The sequence below is a fragment of the Narcine bancroftii genome, chromosome 3 (genome assembly GCF_036971445.1).
Source record: "Narcine bancroftii isolate sNarBan1 chromosome 3, sNarBan1.hap1, whole genome shotgun sequence".
NCBI classification, from domain to species: domain Eukaryota; kingdom Metazoa; phylum Chordata; class Chondrichthyes; order Torpediniformes; family Narcinidae; genus Narcine; species Narcine bancroftii.
The window spans coordinates 264,789,914-264,813,533 of record NC_091471.1 but is presented as its reverse complement, the minus strand read 5'-3'; the positions used below and the strand labels follow the sequence as shown (position 1 = coordinate 264,813,533).

General features: G+C 42.3%; 1 protein-coding gene across 2 annotated transcripts in view; it reads left to right on the top strand.

Annotated features, from left to right (window-relative positions):
• Positions 1 to 7,831: 7,831 nt before the first annotated feature.
• Positions 7,832 to 23,620, top strand: part of lmnb2 (lamin B2) — a 52,558-nt gene continuing 36,769 nt past the window's right edge. The window contains exon 1 of one of the 2 annotated variants that reach the window (XM_069927999.1): positions 7,832 to 8,538. In XM_069927999.1, coding sequence (XP_069784100.1) covers positions 8,189 to 8,538 — 350 coding nt within the window. In that variant the 5' untranslated portion in view covers positions 7,832 to 8,188. Of the gene's footprint in view, positions 8,539 to 11,181; positions 11,274 to 23,620 lie in introns of those variants that run through there. The other variant, XM_069928000.1, reaches the window with a different exon arrangement.

Genomic DNA, 23,620 nt, shown 5'->3' with positions numbered 1-23,620 from the left:
AAGCAATGATACAAATTTAATATATTTGATAAATGTCAATTTGTACTGTTTTAAATCACAATTGGAATCCATAATTCACTTTGATGTTTTTCACAAAATTTCTTTAATTTGGGACAGAGTCCAGAAAGATATTATTCATTTCTTTTATGACTACAACTGATAAGTAGCTCAAAATGACATGAAAATGGTTGGTAATGTATTTGCATTAAAATTAATTTCAATATCTTTTTGCTTAATATTGTGCTTATTATTCTCACTAAAATTTCTCATCAAATCTTTTTCCACATTAAACAAGAAGGAATTGGTTAAATTACTGGGCTAAAACTCTAAAGATTTGTACATATTCCAATTCAATCATGTCAGAAGCAAACTTAAATGTAATCAAAAATTAATTATTTCATCGGTGTGGTGGTATACCACCGGCCTACTATGGCAAATACTAGAGCGCATCGGATGTCCCCCAAAGTTCCTCAACATGATTATCCAACTGCACGAAAACCAACAAGGTCGGGTCAGATACAGCAATGAGCTCTCTGAACCCTTCTCCATTAACAATGGCGTGAAGCAAGGCTGTGTTCTCGCACCAACCCTCTTTTCAATCTTCTTCAGCATGATGCTAAACCAAGCCATGAAAGACCCCAACAATGAAGACGCTGTTTACATCCGGTACCGCACGGATGGCAGTCTCTTCAATCTGAGGCGCCTGCAAGCTCACACCAAGACACAAGAGAAACTTGTCCGTGAACTACTCTTTGCAGATGATGCTGCTTTAGTTGCCCATTCAGAGCCAGCTCTTCAGCGCTTGACGTCCTGCTTTGCGGAAACTGCCAAAATGTTTGGCCTGGAAGTCAGCCTGAAGAAAACTGAGGTCCTCCATCAGCCAGCTCCCCACCATGACTACCAGCCCCCCCACATCTCCATCGGGCACACAAAACTCAAAACGGTCAACCAGTTTACCTATCTCGGCTGCACCATTTCATCAGATGCAAGGATCGACAATGAGATAGACAACAGACTCGCCAAGGCAAATAGCGCCTTTGGAAGACTACACAAAAGAGTCTGGAAAAACAACCAACTGAAAAACCTCACAAAGATAAGCGTATACAGAGCCGTTGTCATACCCACACTCCTGTTCGGCTCCGAATCATGGGTCCTCTACCGGCACCACCTACGGCTCCTAGAACGCTTCCACCAGCGTTGTCTCCGCTCCATCCTCAACATCCATTGGAGCGCTCACACCCCTAACGTCGAGGTACTCGAGATGGCAGAGGTCGACAGCATCGAGTCCACGCTGCTGAAGATCCAGCTGCGCTGGATGGGTCACGTCTCCAGAATGGAGGACCATCGCCTTCCCAAGATCGTATTATATGGCGAGCTCTCCACTGGCCACCGTGACAGAGGTGCACCAAAGAAAAGGTACAAGGACTGCCTAAAGAAATCTCTTGGTGCCTGCCACATTGACCACCGCCAGTGGGCTGATAACGCCTCAAACCGTGCATCTTGGCGCCTCACAGTTTGGCGGGCAGCAGCCTCCTTTGAAGAAGACCGCAGAGCCCACCTCACTGACAAAAGGCAAAGGAGGAAAAACCCAACACCCAACCCCAACCAACCAATTTTCCCTTGCAACCGCTGCAATCGTGTCTGCCTGTCCCGCATCGGACTGGTCAGCCACAAACGAGCCTGCAGCTGACGTGGACTTTTTACCCCCTCCATAAATCTTCGTCCGCGAAGCCAAGCCAAAGAAAGACTGCAGGGGGCAACCTCTGTACCTGCAGGAGTATAAGGGGACAGGACAACACCTGGCTGATTGTCAATCAGTTGGCCTGAAGTGATCAAGCCCCACCAGGTTGGGTGTCAATCACCCTCTGGGATATAAGCCTGTGCTGGCCTCCTGAGGCCTCACTCAGAGTTGCTGCAGCCATAGCCAGCCTGGCTCTGTGGAAGTCTTTGTGGATTAAAGCCTGTTGTTGTCGATCCTTGAATCCGATGAAATGGTGCAGCCGAGATAGGTAAACTGGTTGACCGTTTTGAGTTTTGTGTGCCTGATGGAGATGTGGGGGGGCTGGTAGTCATGGTGGGGAGCTGGCTGATGGAGGACCTCAGTTTTCTTCAGGCCGACTTCCAGGCCAAACATTTTGGCAGTTTCCGCAAAACAGGACGTCAAGCACTGAAGAGCTGGCTCTGAATGGGCAACTAAAGCGGCATCATCTGCAAAGAGTAGTTCACGGACAAGTTGCTCTTGTGTCTTGGTGTGAGCTTGCAGGCGCCTCAGATTGAAGAGACTGCCATCCGTGCGGTACCGGATGTAAACAGCGTCTTCATTGTTGAGGTCTTTTATGGCTTGGTTCAGCATCATGCTGAAGAAGATTGAAAAGAGGGTTGGTGCGAGAACGCAGCCTTGCTTCACGCCATTTTTAATGGAGAAGGGTTCAGAGAGCTCATTGCTGTATCTGACCCGACCTTGTTGGTTTTCGTGCAGTTGGATAACCATGTTGAGGAACTTTGCGGGGCATCCGAGGCAACCTCCTTTGAAGAAGACCGCAGAGCCCACCTCACTGACAAAAGACAAAGGAGGAAAAACCCAACACCCAACCCCAACCAACCAATTTTCTCCTGCAACCGTGTCTGCCTGTCCCGCATCGGACTTGTCAGCCACAAGTGGACTTTTATCCCTCCATAAATCTTCGTCCGCGAAGCCAAGCCAAAGAAAGAAAGCCTGTTGTACAGTCTTTATCTTTGTGTTTGTGTCTGATTCTGGCTAACAGTGCACCACAATCAGATAAACTGGAAGTTGAAAAAAATATTCTTAGTAGGGTGAATTGAATTGAATGTCCAATGCTGCCATAAAAACCCCAAGGGGTCAACTGACAATAATCATTCCGGCCTAAAAGTATTGCAGCATAACAGGAGGGCATTCATCCCATCAAGTCCGAGACAGCTCTTTGTCAAAAAATCCAGTTGTTCAAAATATTTAATTGATGTAAATCTAAAACAAAATCAGAAAATGCTACACTCAGCAGGTGAGGTCACATCTGAGGGAGGAAAGGCAGAGTCAATATTTTAGATCAAAGACCCTTTGGAAGAACTGAGATCCAGTCATTTGCTTTATCTGTGGCCCTGTAAATGATTTTCCCTTAAGTATCTATTTCATTTCCTTTTTGACTTCCATTTCCTATTGACTTATTTTCCACCACACAGGGAGACATCAGGTTTCAGATCATAATTATTCTTTTTCTTTACATCTTTTCCATTACTTTCAATCTCTGCCTCCTGGTCCTCAAAATCATACACTAATGTTGACATCTTCTACCACTTTAGCAAATCTCTACCCATCGTGAACTTGTACATCAGTATTAAAATGACTCTTGCTCTGTTTCCAATGACCAACGAGTACAATGCCACTTTCATCATTCCAGAATTGCAGCTGAAATCTCTGATCCTGGAACCATTCTGGTAATTATTTTCCTTTACCACCTCTAGGATCCTATTATTTAAGAGAATAAAATAAATAGAATACAATACTCCAAATGTGGACCAAGTCCTATTTTCCAAAGATCCAACATCTCTTTATTTCATCTTCTTTCCCTCAACCTGTGAAGAAGCCTTTACCTAGTTTGTTCAGTTTGAATGACCAAGTACTGATGGCGGTGTAAAGTAGTTAAAAAAAAGGCCAAGTCTCTAGCCTCCCATCCATTAAAAACATGTATGTGAAGTGTTTCCTCAGGAATGCAAACAAAACCATAAAGGACCCTCATCACCCTGGTCACAACCTTTCTCACTGCTACCTTTGGAAAGAAGGTACAGAAGCCTGAGGTCCAGCAGCTCTAGGTTGAGGAATAGATTTTTTCCAACGGCTAACAAGTTCTTGTACCTCCCCACACAACTTTAAATCCAACCCTAAACTACTCCAGCATAAAAAGGACTGCCTGCATTATTGAAACAACTTTTTTTCTTGCATTAACTGTAAGTGAATATTTATTATCTATCACCCTTTTATATTTATTATCTCTTTCCATTCTGAGGTAATTTAACATGTATGGTACTATTGTTGTTGGTTTGTTTTTATTAAAGTACCTGGCTGCAGCAAAGAATTTTGGTTCTTATAACTTCATTATTGTATTATTATCATGCTCTGCTACCAACAAAGATTTGTACACATAAACAGCCAACCATATTTTTTTCCATTTTACAACCATCTAGATTTCATTTGTGTATTTAAATCCTTACCCTAATTTGGAAAGCCAAAAATCAACTGTTATTCATCAACCAATCAGCTATCTGCTCTCATGATGTCACTCTGAATTTCTCAACTTCTTTGGCATGCTGGTGCATTGTGCCAGTTTTAATTTCAAAGGTTCCTTTTATCATCAGATAATAATACATTAAAAATTACATGATATACATCAACTTTTGTGTGTCAAAAGGCAAAGAGTTGCCATGAGCATTGTCCCTTACAGTAAGAGAGAAAGAGAAGCAAAAGAGAGACCCTTCAGTGATAATGAGTCCTTATAGATTCACTTCCAGCATTCCCGTAGCCTCTGCAGCCGCACTGACCAAGACTAAGGGAGTACCCCACTTCAAACTATTGTCAACCTTAGCTTCAGATCCAAATCTTTGATACCACCAGGAAGACCAGTGCTGAGGCCCTTCGTGAGTCCTTCTTGCCCTCAGTGTTCTCTTGAATCCCAATTCTGATACCTGGTTCCCATGAGCCAGTCTCCACACCTTACAAGCTTCTTCTAATGTTCATTTTATCTACTAACTTAATATCCAATTTGTCTGAAAAGTTGATAACTGAATTCCCAGGAGTCAGTGGGGTCATTAAAAATTTCAAGGAAACTTTTAGCAAAACCTTGAAATTGTTTTCAATTATAAAAATTTGAGAACACCAGACACATTCAGTACGTCTAACAAAGGATCTCCAACCTGAAACATTAGCTAGTTTCCCTTGCTGCAAATATGCCTAGATCTATTGCATGTTTCAAGCCTTTAATGTTTTTATTTCTGATTTTACAGGATTGAAGTTTATTGATTTTCATTTAATATTTGAATCCTTTTCGTTATCCACCTTATAATCTACCAAAATACCGAGCTCTATGAATGTCAGTTTTAGGATTCTGGTATTAAGGCACATGAATGACATGGCTAACTCACTGAGAGATCTTGAACTGGGAGAGGATTTTGACATTGGTTTCAACCTTCCAGTGAATTTGGAATGTCTAGGAGGGATCATTGCTATCCACGAGACTAGATCCAGGTATGAGGTTTGGATCTTCATGTACCTTTTTCTTAATGGTTACTGATTCAAGTTATTCTCAGTTGGCAGTGTTGGGCATTCCACATTATTCACATGTTCGGCACAGGTTTCCTGAACAGATGGTCTTTTCCAAGCTGTTGTTGGGCAAGATTATGAGGCAGACAAATATAAAGATTCAAAAGTTTCTTGAAGGAGTGCAACATTCTCTCTGACTCTCAGAATCCGTGGCACACAACCAATCACAGTGGAAAATATTCACAGTGGTGTGGAGAACCTCAAGGCCATACATTGGGAACACACAGAAACTCTGTGTAAGCTCCCCATAAACTAGCTCCTCACTCACAATGTCAGCCCGATCTGTTCCTAAATTGGGCTCATTAACTACTTTAGAATCCACAAAATTGGAGTTTAGGCCAATCATCAAAAGAGACTGCCTCAAAAAAGTGAATCTACAATCACCTTTTAACATTTTACAAGACTCCAGATTGTAGCAAACAACAGACAAATTGTAGATACTTCCTACTCGCAGTAAAGATAAATGACCATTTCTTTGAGACACAAAACAAAACCTCCTTTTCCCTCAACATAAATACACCAAACTCCTGAGTTTTCCACTCTATTCAAACTAGCTGCACCTCGTTACTCATTTCCAAATTACTCTGTTCACATAATCACTTATTACCAATCATCTAATTAATTGTTAATTATCAATAGCAAGAAGTCTTTTTACACCTGGCTAAAACTAAAAGTTCTAAATTAAATTCCAAATGCAAAACTAAACAAGTTGTGAACTTACTTTCCTTTGTTCTCACCACTCATTCTGGTTTTGTCAGAGGTGACCATCTCACCAATCTCATATTAACAAAACCTTTTCTCATTGAGGTTTCGCCATCACATTGGTTCTCGTCTCATTCCACACAATACACAATCTGGCAGTGCAGAACTGGGCATTGGTGAGCCACAGTGGGCACCAGAACTACATTTCATTGTGATCTGCCACATGACCAAATCTATACTAGAAGAGCATCTAACTTACCTATCCTTGATGTTAAATGGCATGGCTATCAATCTCCTATTGAACTACCACTGACCAGAAACTTAACTGGACTAGCCACTCAAATACGGTCAGCATCGAGAAAAGCAGGTCAGAAGCTGGACCTTCTGTCTCCCTGATATTTTTCCACCATCCATATGAACATTTTGGGTGTATAATCTTTTACCTGAATGTGGCTCCAGCAACACAGAATAAAGCAGTCTCTTGATCAAAGTACACAACGTATACAATGAGTACAGAATGCATCACAGCTGTTCACTCAGGTTTCTTTGACAATACCTTCAAATCCCATAATGTCTCCTACCAAACAGAATAAAAGTGCCAGACACAGGAGAATAACACCACCTGCAGATTCTGCTTCATCGCCCCTTCTTCATTCTCACATGGTCTAAAATAAAACTGTTTATCTAGCCAAAAGATCCAAGCAATTTATTAAAATTACAATGGGGAAAAAAAATGAATGGTTGATCTACATTGATAAATCTTCAATGAACTCCTGTGCCAGAAGCAATGAAGTCCTTACTTCATTGAGATGATAGATTATAGACATTGTGGGCTCAGTTAAATTCTCCTTGTGCATTGGACAAAAAAAAACAAATAAGAAATGGAAAACAACCAAGTTAGTATGATAAAGATGTGAGAAAGATCACATACAAGGGAGGGAAATAAATACCTACAGGAATATTGCAAATACATTGGGAAGTAGAATTGAATTTGTGTTCTGTACTATGTAGCTGTGGCAGGGATAATTTCTTATCCGTATCTTTGTTTACAGAAAAAAATATTTATTTAAAACATGAGTTGCAATTAGTTCAATCTGTGTAAACATATATTAAATGAAAGCAAATCAATGCAAGAACTATTTTGCCTCAGTCTCCAACCAGAGCAGATTTAGTGATGTCTGTCGCTTTATTTTAAAGCCTGATTATAAACCAAGACTCACACGAAAATCTGCAGACACCTTGATGAAGGGCTCTAGCCCGAAACGTCGGTTATGTATTTTGGCCTTGGCAATATAAAGGATTCTGCTTGACCGACTGAGTTTCTCCAGCATTGAGTTTTTCTTTTAACTTTTATCTCAGATATTTTGCACTAGAATCACATCGTCGCAGACTTTACTGTGAAGCTCAGCCCATTATTTAGTGGAAGAAATAAATCCTGGCACTTGGTTGCAGAATGAATTTGGCTGTGTGCAGAAAATGATTTTAAAAAATAAGAATGATATGCTGGGTACTAGGGAGGATTATTCTGTATTGGGCTTTTAATAAGTACAAGTGGCATCTTGCACTGAATTGGTCATATTTTCATATTTGGTTTCCTTTTAATGAGCTTTGACAAGGATCAGGCCAACTGCATCCCCGAGCGCTTCCCTCCATCTGTTGCAGCGCCAAAATTTAAAAGTCGCGCTTTCCGTTGCAGGCGCGGGCCCATAGATGATTGACAGTTAACGGCTCGCAGCTGGACCAGTCAACGCCATTGGCGGGCAACAAGAGCGGCGCCATGCGCCCAGACAAAGGGGGCTGGTGTTTGTAGTCCCCCGGCCCGCGTTCTGTCTTGCCACAATACACTGCACGTGGACTTCAGCTGACAAATAAACGTGGGATTGCTTTATCTGTCACCGTCTCACCACGTGCGCTGGTGTGAGAAGCCGTCGGCGAAGCCTCGGTGAAGTGTTGAGAAAGGCGCGAGCGGCTGGACTACACTTCCCAGCAGGCCTTGCCTCTGCCCGAGTGAGGCCCACACGAGAGCGGCGCCATTTTCTCGTTCATTGAATAAAAGAGGTTTGGTGCGGTTGCACACCGGTGGACGATCGAGCTCGCCGCAAGTCCGTCATCGCCGGCAAATTTGTTGGGAGAGGGAGAAAGAATCTCGCCGCCATGTCTACTCCGGCCCAGAAGCAGCAGTCCCGGGCCAGCGCGGCCCACACGCCTCTGAGCCCGACTCGCATCACTCGCCTTCAGGAGAAGGAAGAGCTGAAGAACCTGAACGACCGCCTGGCCACCTACATCGACAAAGTGCGCTCACTGGAGTGCGAGAACAGCGTGCTGCAGCTGAAGATCTCCGAGAAGGAGGAGGTCACGACCCGCGAGCTGACCGGCCTGAAGACCATCTACGAGAATGAGCTGGCGGACGCCCGGCGCCTGCTGGACGAGACCTCCCGAGAAAAGGCCAAGCTGCAGATCGAGCTGGGCAAGGCCAAAACCGAGCTGGAGGAGCTCCACAAAAAGTAAAGGCGCTCCCTTCATTGTCCCGCGCACTTGTGGCAGCCGCTGGCGTGTGTTTCTTTTTCAGGCAGCGCAAAACTGGCGCGTTTCGGCCGAGCACCGGGTCCAAGGGCGTGGGGTGCAGGTGGGCGAGCTTTGCTAAAGCTCAGAAACTTTGTTTCCTCCACACTGCTTTTCACTGTTCAACTTGGATATCTATGCAGGGTGTCGGGGAAATGTTGGCAAGAACGTGGGACCCACAGTCCCATTACTGTGTACTCTTCTTCCCAATCCTATTCGACTTATTTTTTTAAAAAAGAGACTATCTCCAGCTCGTCTGCCCACCAGGGCGTGGGGTGAATGTTGGCGAGCCTTCCTATAACCCTTGAAACTTTTTCATTTCCTGCACTTTGGTTCGGGGATCAACTCGCTTTTAACGCTTTACTATTGATAGTCCATTGCCTGAGATGCGAGGCCGGAATTGACGCTCCCGTGATGGTTCCCCCCCACCCCCAGTCCTGGCGAGGACTGTGAAACACGAGTTTGAAACCCACCCCCGCCGCCGAATTGCTGGAGGGACTCGGCTGAAAGAAAGAAAGACCGGCCGAGCTCCCCCAGCTCTTTTCGGTGTGTGGTTTTTTTTTGCAAACTGGCGAGAACTGGAACGTGGTGCCAGTTGTGATACGATTTGCAGCACTTTCCCAAGCATTTGAACTGAATGCATCTCCAGTAATTGAGCGCAGGAGGTGTTTCCACGTCGATTGAGTGACAGGTTTGCCTCGCTGCCGATGTTGGGACAGTTTGCCCAAAAGGCCATTTGGTAATTTCGTAGATCTTCATGTATCGACTGAAGTTTTTTTTAAAAAAACTTTAACCCTGTTGCTTTGATTTTCTATCTCCAAAACTGATCTCGGCTGTGGCTCGTCGAGCGGTCGCAATTGTCAGGCGTGGAGATTTCCGAAGAACCTCATCCTCCTTTCCTCAACCTCCCCCCGTAAGAAAAAAAATAATTGCCTCTGTGATTCCACTTCAACACCTCGACTTTCTGCTCCTTTAGTCTTTTTTAAACTCCACCCAATATTACATTTTCCCATTTACCAACTTCAAGAACAACTTCGTAGACCAACAGATCTTCAATTAAAAACCAACCGCACGCTCGGATCCCCACTCCCTGAACACCTTGGCAGTATCATTAATGTTCTTGGTACAATCGCCTCACAGTCTTGCTCCGAGACCATTCCTAATTCAGAGAATACCCTTTATGTCCACATTTTCCGATGGACCCTCTTGCAGTGTTTTATTTCTGAAGTGACCTCGAATATGTAATAATTATGACAGCTTGGATCTCTCAAGTTTTATGGTTCACTGTAAAAAGTACAAATATCTCCATATCGATTCGGCCAATAACTCTTTGTGGTGAGGAACAGTGTACAGTTCTTCAATCTCGGGGGGGGGGGGGGGGAAATGTGGGAGTGAAATGCTGGCAGACCTGTTTTCAGAAATGCCGGGCCAAATAGATTATTTATCCTTGCGCAGACTTGGGATTTGTTGGTCATTTTGTCGTGCAGTTTCATTTTGAAGGCGGGTGGTTTTTGCTTATGGTATTTTAAAGATTGTAATTGGGTTACAGTCTGAAAATTAGGGGGAGGGGAGGTGTTTTTCATAAACGATATTTGTAGTGCTAATATTTCTAAGATTCTATTTTCATTTCTTTTGCTATTGTTTATAAAATCCACATTGTGTGGTTGGTGAGAGGGTGGGCAGCTATGTGAATATTTGGAGCCGGAGTAAACTAACGGTTCATAATTGCACATCTGTAGAGGACGCGCAGAAGTTTCATCTCGAGTGCGAGAAAAGTTGTAAAGTTGAACCTTGCCAATGTCGTAGATTCCTCCAAACTCCTCAAGGGCGGCACCTTCGGCGAAGTGCAACGTCTTTCCAGCGCTCAAGACCGGGGTTCGTATCCCGCGCTCTCTGTCAGGAGTTTACGTCCCCCCCCCCCCCGTCCGTCCCCCCCCCCCCGTCCGTCCCCCCCCCCCCGTCCGTCCCCCCCCCCCCCCCGTCCGTCCCCCCCCCCCCCCGTCCGTCCCCCCCCCCCGTCCGTCCCCCCCCCCCCGTCCGTCCCCCCCCCCCCCGTCCGTCCCCCCCCCCCCCCGTCCGTCCCCCCCCCCGTCCGTCCCCCCCCCCCGTCCGTCCCCCCCCCCCGTCCGTCCCCCCCCCCCGTCCGTCCCCCCCCCCCCGTCCGTCCCCCCCCCCCCCGTCCGTCCCCCCCCCCCGTCCGTCCCCCCCCCCCGTCCGTCCCCCCCCCCCCCCGTCCGTCCCCCCCCCCCCCCGTCCGTCCCCCCCCCCCCCGTCCGTCCCCCCCCCCCCGTCCGTCCCCCCCCCCCCCGTCCGTCCCCCCCCCCCCGTCCGTCCCCCCCCCCCGTCCGTCCCCCCCCCCCGTCCGTCCCCCCCCCCCGTCCGTCCCCCCCCCCGTCCGTCCCCCCCCCCGTCCGTCCCCCCCCCCGTCCGTCCCCCCCCCCCCGTCCGTCCCCCCCCCCCGTCCGTCCCCCCCCCCCGTCCGTCCGTCCCCCCCCCCTCGTCCGTCCCCCCCCCCGCCCCCCCCCCGCCCCCCGTCCGTCCGCCCTCCCCCTCCCCCCAAAGCCCCAGCGGGGCTCCGGTTTCCGCCCACTGTTCAAAACGTCCGGGGGGTGGTTATAGGATTGGATTAAAATTGGCCAGCACGGACTCGTGGGCCGAAATGGCCTGTTACCGTGCGGTATGTCTAATTTTTAACAAATTTAGGCGTGTGGTTCTGATCACTTTGTGTCACTGTCTTCCTCAATTTTCCTTCGGTCCATGGTCTTTCCTGTGATTCTAGCTTAATTTAGTTACGAGTCTAGTGCCGGGTTGAAGCTTATCGTTATCTTGGCTACTCGAGTAACATTCAGATTTGTTGCCATATTGTAAACAAGGTGATCCGCTGAAATACGGCATCTAAATTCCATTATACTCCAATAACAAATACGTAACGTCAAAAGTACAAAGCTTGAGAGAAGCATTTTTAAACGAATCGTGGCGTTGACCCATTTCATACGTGCTATTTTTGTTAATATTATGTTATATCTGCTTCACTTTAACTGACTAAGAATCGGACTTTTAAGGAGGGGTTAGGCACTTGGTAAACCATGTTTGGGAGTGAGCGAAATGAACGCTAGCTTGTAATTTCGGGAATGTTTAGTTCTATAGTTTTCTCCATTTGGATTGTAAAGGTATGTGCCTTGTTTTTCACTGGCATACTTTCAGGTTTACAAAATGCGGATGAAAGAAATTTTAGATTAAAATGTGTTTGTGAACAAAGATTTTTTTCCCTTCAATTGAGAACTAAGTTTTTATGCTGCCTTTTACTTCCTAGAGGGGACATTCTTGTATGATGTAGTGACACTAGAAATGAATTCTCTATTGAGCTCGGTTTTAAATCGAAATGGATAAACTCCGCTTTGAATAGCTGCGAGAAGTAGGCTGCATATGTACAGTAGTTCTTGTATTGGGCAGAGAAGATCGTCAGTTTCTCTGTTTCTAATCACTTTTGGTGATTGAGGTTCAGTTTTGATAGAATTGAAGGGTTTTTTTATTGGTGGAGTTGGATAATAAGCAATTGGAGAGCGTCAGTCCAGGACTTTTAGACGAAATCATTCTCTTCTCTGTTAGTGGCTACTAAGAGAATTCGTGAAATCTGTGCTCGATGGGTGGGGTCGTAACTCAAAATGGCGATGTTGTTTTAATCTCCATTGTTGGTGCACTTCTGTTCGACTGGATCTCAATTTGGACATGTTAAGAGAATGCCATTCACTTTGGAGATGGGGGTTTTAGTTTCAATAAGCCAAATGTAATCAAAACTTGTGCTTTGTCCCCACTCCCTTTCTTTCGCCCTCGTCCCTTTCTATTATCTTGCAGCATCAGGCTGGCACTGATCTTAATGTGATTCAACGCCTTATCCTTTGTTTGAGTTCGACGCTGAATTCTTCCGCTCAAATGCACCCGCTGCTTAAAACAATAAGCAAATATCACCCGTGTTTAAATTTGAACTGTTTGCCAAGTTGATATCAGACCAATCGAGTCAGATTCACGGAATCTTGAGTTCCAGCAGAACTAAAATTCTTTGTGGATTTTGTGACTGGTCGCTGCGGTATTTTTTTATTTGAATGGAGCTTGGAACAGGCTGGAAAGCTAAAAAGAAAAATCTACATAGTCAAATAAAATTTCGTGCGTTGAATTTTTTTTCAATTCGCCGAAAGTCTGGCACATAGATCTGTAACTTGTGGTTATGATATCAATGGGACCACGCGATTTCAGGAAATGTGGTGAAACTTTGCTCATCTTTGTCTGTTGCAGTAAATTCTGTGCAGAGGGCTCAATAAAAGAACCCGTAACAAAAGTTCAGGATATTTGAGGAGAAAGGAAGGCGAGGGGCAACTTTCCAATTAATTGAAACGGGATTTGAAAATGACAAACGATCCTTCGACATCAGTGTTGTCATTGTTGCATGGTACAAACACATGGGTTTATGAAAATGACATTTGATCTTGTGCACCTCTAGGGTGCAATAAAGTTTCTTGATTTCAAAAAAATGAGATGTACTGAACTATTCTTCAAAAAACGTGTACTTCTGAGTAACTTTGGAGCAAACCAGATGCAGGTTGATTTACTACTACACACGTTGTCTGTGGCACTGTTGAGGTTTTGAACTGTCCCGTGGATAAATACTGCCCCCTGATGGCCGTTGCCAGTTTCTGCCTCCCACCCACATGGCTCCATTGCTGGGAGCTCCACACTTCATTCACAGTGAACCAGCAACACCAACTCCAAAGGTGTCACAGGTTGATAGGGTTGTAAAGAGGTTTTTGGTATATTGAATTGAGTATAGGAGTTGGGATGTTGTGAAGTTAAATAAGGCATTGAGGCCAAATTTGGAGTTCTCTGTGCTGTTTTGGTCACCTAACTACAGGAAAGATATCAATAAGATTGAAAGAGGGCAGAGAAGATTTACTAGAATGTTGTCTGGACCTGTTACAGGGAAAAGTTAAACAGGTTATGACCAGTTGAGGGGAGATTAGGTCGAGGTATTTAAAATTGACAGATAAAGATAAGATAATCAGGTAGTCTTTGCCACTGAGGGTAGGTGATATACAAACCGGATGACATGGGTTAAGGGTGAAAGAGGAAAAGTTTAGGGAGAACATGAGGGGGAAATGACTTCACACAGTGGTGGGAGTCTGGAGTGAGTGGCCAGCTGAAATGGTGAATTTTAACATTTAAGAAGAATTTGGACAGATATTTGGATGGCAGAGGTATGGAGGTCTATGGACTGGGTGTAAATCAATGGGACTAGGCAGGAAAATGGATTGGCACAGATAGAAGGGCCTGTTTCTGTAATGTTCTATCTCTGACGGATGTGCTCCCAGGAGCTGCTATGCAGCAGTTTTACATAAGTTTTCTCCTGTTTGTTGCCCCTGCTCCTTATTAAAACACAAGGAATCCCACATTCCTTCAGAATTGACATTATTGGGAGCTTGTTATGGTCATATAATGGCTAGTACCATTTAATGAAAGATGACATATTATACCCTGCTGACCACTGTGTTTATATCCTCATTTTCACTTGACTAGTCAATTCTGTATGGTCCATTCTATCACTTCCTGTTTGGGGTAGGGGCTGTGACATAAAGGGATACTTCCTGTTGTGTTGGAATATTGGAACAGATCCAACAGCTTTCCCTGACTTAGTAGATGGAGTGGAATCTTAGTTTTCTATAATCAGTATCCAAGTGTGCTTGGTGCAAATGTGATTTTTTTTTTTTAAAAAACCATATTACATGTGCTTGCTATGAATTTCAATTTAGAGCAAGTTTGATTCCTTCAAGCTGTTTGTGTATTTTTGAGTTTAGGGCTTTTAAAGACCAAGCAATAAAGAGTTGCATTCAATTACCTGTCATTTATTGGCTTCTTTGCAAAGGAGGGGACTGATCATTTGAATTAGAAGTGAGGGGCCAAGACAACTTTAATATTGTCAGGTTTCTTCTAAATCATGACTTGGTTGCTGGATTTAGATACCTCCCAGCTTGTATTGGACTTGGGAGAGATTTTTTATTCAATGTTTGGAAATGTAAACTGGAAAGTTTTCCCTTAAGTCTACCTATCTTCTTTATTGGAAATGAAGAGTGCACAAAACATTCACCTAGTTTTTAAATCTATCAACAGAAAGATTTTGTCCTGGATGCATTTGTTGAAGATGTAATAAACTCAGCAAAATTGGCAGCAATGTGTGCATGTGCCTAAAACCAAGTTAGTCATAATCTTTCTTGAAGTGAATTGCAGCTTCTCAAGAATGCAATAATCAGATTATTGGTTTGAAGGAAGGGGCTGAATGTATAGACCCAGTGAGCTTCTTTGAAACTTGGATCCCATAAGTGTTGGGAGAAAATAAATTCAACAGAGAACTACAAATAGAAAGGGCTCGTCAGACCTAGAAGATCTGACGAGCAGCGACCAAGGCTGGTCCTGGTAAGTCTTTTGAATTGGTGGGAAAGGGAATTGGTTTTGGGAGCAGCATTTGATTGTGCTAAAGCAACACGATGTCCCGCTTGAGATCAATGACAGAAAGATGTTACTCTTTCATGACTTTAGTGCAACTTTGATTAAGCAAAGAAAGGAGTTTGATGTAAAAAGGCAATTGCAATTAAAGATTATAAAATAGTCAATGTTGCATCCTGCGACTCTGAGAGTCAAAGTAACGGATGGCAATCAACGTTTTATCAAGACTAGAAGTGGAAGAATTTGTACAAAATTATGAAAAGATTAGATATTAAACATGATTAAGGAGAATGTCTATAATGGGACTAACCAAAGTGTCTATTTTTAACTATTTTGTATTTATTGTTATTGAAATTTGCTTGGAGTTCAAGAAAGAGTGAGAACTTGGTTTTTTTTAAAAAAAAAAGTAGCAGCTTGGAAACTCCAGAAGGCGCTGAGAGTGGAGCATTTTTACAAGATGATGTTAAAGGGAGAAGGGTTCTTTCTCAGAAGATTCTGCAGGTACTTTTGCGGGATTTTTTGCTTGTGTCATTGAGCCAAAAAAAGGGGAAGGATCACTATTACTTGTGCAATCCACAAAAGAACTTAATGATGGAAAGGCGCAGATTAAGAAGAACCATTTACTGATTTGGAAATTAAAATGGCTATGCTGGAAATGCTGAACGGTAAATTGCCTGGTGATGATGGATTTTCAGTTGAATTTTATATAAAAAAAAATTTATGATTGATGATTTATCTACAGTGTTTGGGGATGTATTACGTCAGGTTGGAGAACGCTATGAATTACCTGAGTTTTGTTCTAGTGCTTTAATTACAGTAATTCCTAAAAAAGATAGAGATCCTTTGAAAGTATCTTCATATAGACCAATTGTTGTTAAATGTAGATTATAAAATAGAATAGATTGGCTAAATTTTTACTTAAGTTGATTCATATTGATCAAACGGGTTTTATAAAGAATAGATATACTTCAGTAACATTTTGCGCGTGATTAGTTTGATTAATAGATTTCGACAATCTTTAGATCACCCGATGATATCCTTGGATGCAGAAAAAGCATTTGATAGTTGAATGGGATTTTTTGTTTAAAGCTTTGGAGAAATTAAAGTTTTGTCCTTTTTTTATTTGTTGGATCAGGGATATATATATATATATATATATATATATATATGTCTGTCTCTGTCTGTCTCTAGTGATTGAACCTTTAGCACAGCTGATAAGACAAAATACACAGATACAAGGTATGAAAGTTTTAGATAAGGAATATAAAATTAATTTATTTGCTGATGATGTATTGAATAAACCCAGCTCAGTCACTTTTGCACTTGAAGGATTGTTTCATACAATATGGATGTCTTTCTGGAAATAAAGTGAATTGGGGGGAAAAAAGTTAAATATTACTGGTAAGTGAAGGCAATTATTCAGTTTATAACTATTATTAATTTGAAGTGGACTGATCAAATTAAATATCTGGGTATAATTTTGAGTGTTAATTTAATTCATATAAAGATTGATAATTATGCTCCGTTAATGAAAGAAATTAAAACTGATTTGATTAAATGGAAAGATTTACCTATTAATTTAATGGGAAAGATAAATACAATTAAGATGAATATCTTTCTGCGTATACAATATTTGTTTCAATCTATTCCATATTGATAAATTTTTTTCCAAGATTTGAATAAAATGGTTAGGGAGTTTTTGCGGAGGGGTAAATTTTCGAGAGTAGCTTTGAATAAATTAACTTGGAAATATGAGTTAGGGGGACTTTTTACCACATTTTCAAAATTATTGAGGCAGCCCAACTTAAATTTATTAGTTAATTGATGGATTTGATACGGCCTCCTAGTTGGGCTAAAATTGAGATGGCAAGTATTTCTGAATTTGAAATACATCAATTTTTGTTTAGGTGGAATATAAATTTGTTACAACAATATAATGTGCCTATACTAAAACATTTAATGAAGTTATGGATAAATAAAAATGAAATGAAAGGCTCTAGGGGTAAATTATTGGCTTTGATTCCGTTGTATATAATCAACATTTCTTTTTCAATACATAATCAAAGTTTATTGCATTGGAGATTTAAAGGTGTGAAAAATTTGGGAGATTGTTTTAAAGAGGGTAAGTTTTTATCTTTTAATCAGATGAGGGAAGATTTTGGTATTGATAAGAATTCTTTATTTCTTATCAAATTCAATCTTTGGTAAAACGTATGTTTGGTAGAGATATGATTTTACCTAAAATGACTAAATTTGAGACTTCTCTTATGAAGGTACCAGAGAAGGGTTATATTTCATTTATGTATCAAATATTACAGGATGGTATGGATAAAAAGGGCTGGGATAGATCTAAAATGAAATGGGAAGCAGATATTGGTTTTATTTTTCTGAAAATGATTGGTTAGATATCTGTTATGATAGTATAACTAGATTGATAAATGTACATTATACAATGATTAATTACAATTTTTTACATCAATTATACTTGACACCTGAAAAATTTAAAAAAAAAAAAAATGGTTTTAATGAATCAGATTTGTGTTTTAGATGTGGTGATACGGTTGGAACTTTTCTTCATGCTATTTGGTCATGTATACATATACAATCTTTTTGGAAGAAATTAAATCGTTTTTAGAATACCTGCATAAGATTAAAATAGTTTTAGATCCAACAGTATTTTTATTGGGTAGTTTTCAACTTCTGAAAGGTTTGGGATTAGATAAATTCCAGCTTGCTTTTGTATATTTAGCTTTATCCGTAGCGAAAAAATGTATTGCTAATACGTGGAAAGATGCAAATATGATTGATATTAATAGATGGCATAATTAGATGAAATATTGTTCAATAATGGAAAATATGTATGTTTCGCATGATAATTTTTTTATTAATAAGTGGCTGTTATACTCAGAATATTTACATTTCAATTTATATTGATTAGATTTTAATATGTATATTTAATTTTTTCTTTAATATTTCTTTTTTCTTATGGCTCTCCTTAGGAGAGTTGGCTGAATATTTAAAAAAAAGTTCATGTTTAATTGCTGTATATGTCGTATATTATTTGTTTTTTTTTTGAACGAATAGAGAGGTTTTTAAAAAAAGGAAAGGCACAGATTTAAGACCAGAAACCAGAGGCCTGATGAGTCAATTCAGTTGTATGTCAGCGACATAAAAATCAGGCCAAGGACCTGTGACTTTGGAGCGCTCTATGATGAGTTGATTAAAGACAGGATGGTCTATGGCATCTGCCATGAAGGCATGAGAAAGGCACTGCTGCGTGACAATGAACTAACACTTGCAAAGGCCATCTCCATGTGTCTGGCTTACGAAACTACGGAAGAGAACAACAAAGCTAGCCCCTCTGCAGCAGCAAGGTGTGAGCTTAGACGCAGTCCAGGTGGGACCTGCAAACAGGCAATGGCCGGAAGCCAAAAAACGATGAAGCCAACCAAGCCCTGCTACACTCTCACCCAGGACGGAGTGCGGCCACTGCAGAAGCGACCATGTGGCAAGACTAGATGTTCCCGGTGTTTGGCCAGCAGTGCAGAGCATGCCAGAAATGGAATCATTTCAGCAGATGCTGCAGAGTGAGGCAGCAACTCCCCCGAGACCCAGATACAAAAGTATGATTAACTAGTTGGAACTTGACCAAGGACAAACCAACTCAGATGATGAGTGTTATGTTGATGCATTGACTCTGCAGATGGCAGGAGACCCAACAAGAAACAGAAGGAATAACAAAGCATTTGTATCGATAAAAATCAATGGTAAAGCAAAAGACATAAAAGTTGACACTGGAACCAAGTGCAATGTCATGTCATGAAGAACATTCAACCTACTGAGGAAGTCAGAACTGGTCATACCGTGTTCCAAGTCTCGTGGTATACAGGGGCAGCAAAATTAGAACCGACAGCATAGTGCTTCGGTCAAGGACAGCTGCACATACTAACTTTTTTCGTAATCCAAGAAAATGTCCTGCCCCTGTTGGGGCTGAGCATGGACATAGATCTTGTTTCGTTCAGGAGAGAGGTACACCAGATAAGTCAGGATGAAGAAGATCTGATGTACAGAATCTTTTCTGAGTACAGTGACCTTTTTCACAGAAGAACTGGGGAAACTGCCAGTGACGTACTCCGTGCGGCTCAACCCAGAAGTGAGGCCTGTGGTTTGTCTGGCACGATGTATACCAATAGCAATGAAGGACCAGGTTAAGGCTAAGCTGGATAAGATGCAGGACCTTGGTGTGATTCCCAGTCTTCGAGACCACCAAGTGGGTGTCCTCCATGGTGGCTGCTAAGGAAAAAAAAAGACTGACAGGAGATCTGGATCTGCATTGACCTGAAAGACCACAATACAACTTTAAAATGACCACACCATACAATGCATACTGTGGAGGAAGTTGCCACACAGGTGGCTGACGCAACAGTTTTTTGGTTTTTTTGGATGCCAAGAATTCCTTCTGGCAATTCAAACTTGTCTTGAACTGGCACTAGTTTCGACTGATAGATTCCTGTGGATGCCATTCGGCCAACAAGTATTTTAAAGATCAATATAGCTAATCTTTGTGTGATATCCCTGTGCCATCATTATTGATATACTTGTAGCTGGAAAAGACTTGGAAGAACATGATGTAAATTTAAAAAAGGTCCTTGACAAAGCCTGGAGGTTAATCTTGAGCTCAACCCCTGTAAGTGTAGATTTTGGCTGAACCAGGTAGGTTATAGAGGCCACATTTTCACAGGAGCAGCCCTGAAGGTGGACCCTCAAAGACTAGAGCAATTAGTGAAGTGCCAGTTCCGGCAGATGTGACAGTGCTGCGATGTTTCCTGGGCATGGTCAACTACCTGAGCAAATTCATTCTGAACACCAGTGATCTTACATTAAGGCAGTTAACACAAAGACATGGTTTGGTCCTGGCAGGAGCAGCAACAAAACGCATTCCACGCATTTAAAAAGGCATATGTCATACCCACCTGTTCTATTGTACTACAACGCAAGAAGACTGATCATGCTAACCTGTGATGCATTACTACAGTCTGGGTGCAGCATACCTGCAGGGTGGAAAAACAGTGGCCTGTGCATCCAGGTTACACTCCACCACGGAGACCAGATATGCCAAAATAGAGCAGGAGTTGTTGGCAGTAGTTTTTGCCTTTCAAAATTTAATTACAAAATTTATGGCAAACCAGTGATCATAGAGACTGACCATTTACCTCTGGTCATAATTCTGAAAATGTGGCTCATGCACGATTACAGAGAATGATCCTCAGGCTTCAGAAATGCAACGTGACTTTAATTTACAAGTGTGGAAAAGAAATGCACGTAGTGCATCAGCTATCTCGTGCTCCTAGAAATTGCACAATCTGACAAGCTGGGGAAGAGGACACATTTGATATGACATTTATTCCTTCCATTTGGATGAACTGAGACAACACACAGCTGAAGATACAACTTTGAGGACCCCGAGCACTTTTATCAAGGGCATCTGGCCTGATGAGCAGCACAGCCTACCACCTGAAGTGCATCCCTACTTCCCATTCCTGGATGAATTAATCATCGATGATTGAACACTGCTCTCAGGCCTTTCATTATGATTTGTCAACATCTTGCACAGAGGGCACCCAGGTGGAGAAGCAACCAAATGTAGGGCTAGACAATGTTTTTGCCAGGGATGACTGAAAACTTATCTAAGGAGGTACAAGCTTGGTCAGTGTGCAATAGCACCAGACCGCACCAAGAGAAAGAGCCACTAAAGCTTCACACAATGCTGGGCCTCCCTAGGTCAACTATGGCATTAGACCTCTGAATGGCATGATCAACAGTATTTGGTTCTTGTTGATTCAAACTCTGGGTGGTTTGAGATAGACCTTTTGCCCAGTGTCATCTCATTTGGGCATCCCACACTCTGCTATTGGACAATGGCACCCAGTTCACCAGTGAGAAATTCAGACATTTTGCAACAATATGGGATTTCAACCACATCACTAGCAGCCCAGAGTACCCACAGTCACAGGTTGGCGGTAAAAAGCAGTGAGGAGCGCGAAGCAACTCGTGGAGAAGTCCCACAGGGAAAATACTGATGTGTTCCTAAACCTGCTGAACCCAAGGAACATTCGTGGCGACACCATATTGAGCTCTTGTGTCCAGGTAGACACTGATGACTTTGCCTGTGCCAAAGAGACTCTTGGATCTCAGCTAAAGAATTCACAAGAAATTAAATCCCAACTGCTGAACAGAAGGCTAACGCAGAAAAGATTCTATGACAGAAACAGCTACCTGCTCGTGCCATTAGCAGAAGGGCAAGTCGTAAAGATGCAGACTCCACATGGCTATGACCATATGGGCATAGTCGAAAGGGGCTGCCAGGAGCCCAGATTATACTTGGTAAAATCAGAAGGAAGGGTGTATCTGAGAAACTGTCGACACATCCTACCTGTAAGGGAGCCACCCCCATCCCGAACCATTCCTGATGAAACTACAAATCAAGATCTGGAATGTGAACCTGGGGTAGGCGGAGCTCCCTCAGTAACAACCCATGAAGCAAATAGCTGCAACTCTGAGACAACAGATTGCAATCCTTTCAAGCTGCAGCATCCCAAGTATCCACTTCCACCAATGGCTACTACATAACCTGCTTTGGGCCACTTGTAAGCCCAACCCAAAATATCAGGATTAAACTGGGCTGACTGTTCACTGCTGAACTATAATTATTGTAATGTATGACACCTACATGCGCAACCCCTTCACATACCACAATCCAAGAAAGGGGATGTAGACAGCCGCTTCTATTGGTTGTATGCACCTGCTGCAGCCACTGTACTTGCTATGACTCTGTTGCACGTGTGCAAGTCCCTGCGAAGCATGCTTTTTAAAAAAAAAAATAACTTGATTGGTGGTTGATGCCATTTACAGGGGCTCCTGTTATACATTTTATTGAATTTAACAGTAAAGCTTTTGTCAGAGGTTGCCACTTTGTGCTGTCTGGTTATTCAATGCATCAACAAACACCAAGATTACAATTTCTTTTCCAATCACTGACTATTTCTTTGCTGATGAGTTTATTTAAATTATTAAATAATTGTATTGAACAAATCCTATCGAACATTAAGGTGCTGAGAATTTTGCTAGAAAATTTAACATTAAAACTAGAAGGATTTAGATAACTGGATTTATTAGCACAAGCCAGATTTCTTTTTGAGGAAGGCAACCCCCCCCCTGGATTCAAATGGGATTATATTCAATGAAAGAGGCTGCAGCAAAGGGTTTTATTAGTGGAATGTTAAGTCAATTGCAAAAAAAAATCCTATATTAATACATGTAATTAGAGTATGGCAAGAAATCAATGAGTGTATTGGACAGGGATATCATTAAGAGCACCATTATGTAAGAATGTATTGCTGCCTATGAATCTAGGTTACAAAATATTAAAATGGTACAACAAAGGAATAAAATTCATTGAAGACTTGTCTTTTTCAGCAACTAAAGCAGAAATATAGAGTAGCTAATGGGACTTTTTTTTCTCCAGCTAAGATAATTCCTGAGAGAAAGATGGGGCCCAACATTGGTCCCACCTAAAATTAATGAAATGGGATGAGTGATCTGCCTGGGGAATACACCTAAATTCATAACAAAAAAAATACTGTGAAAGTGCAGAGCCAGAGAGATAGGAGTCAGACTTGGGTGTTCTAATACCAGAAAGTTGCTGGTCTGATTGGTGTTTGGATAGTATGACATCAATTATCACAAGATAGGGACATATTCAGTTGTGTTCAATTTTATTGGAAAATAAAGCAGGTGTGAGTCCTTCAATTCTGCCGCTGGCCTCATTTTTTTCAATTCCTGATCTTTAATATTTTCTCTACTTTTTGAAATAAAATATCCCCATGATCATGACTTCACACTCCAGAGAAGTTTCGCCATCCTCTGGGAGACCCAAGTTCCTATGCAAATGACTGTCCATAATCTTGTAATTATGGCTCCCACAAATGGAAATATCTTGGCATCTAGTGAAACAAGTCTGCAGATGCATGATTGAAGTAAAAACACAATGCTGGAGAAACTGCATACTTTGTATAGCAGAGATAAAGATGCATAACCATTCTTTCAGCTTTCTTCCCTTCAGGGTATATGCAAAAATGTAGACTGGTACCTGAATGAAATGGTGGGGAGGAGGGGCAGGTAGAGAGCTCAAGCCCACATGTGAGGCATAATAGGAAGGGAAGGCAAAAGCGAAACAGTTTGGGGGAATAGCTCTGAATGAAGAATAAAAGGGATAGAGAGCTGGAGGATAGGAGACAAGGATGGGGAAGAGTGGAGAACAGTGGTCTAGCAGAAACCGGAGAAGTTGATTCTAATGCCCTCTGCTTGGTGGGTGCTCCGATGAAATATTGGATCTTGCTAATTTACCATTGGTCCTGGGTTGGCAGTGCATGAGGTCATGGACAGACGTCAGCGCAGGAGTGTTGCACAGAATTTAAATGGTTGGTGATTGGGAGATTCCTGTCATTGGTGCAGGTAGAGCCAAGGTGCTCA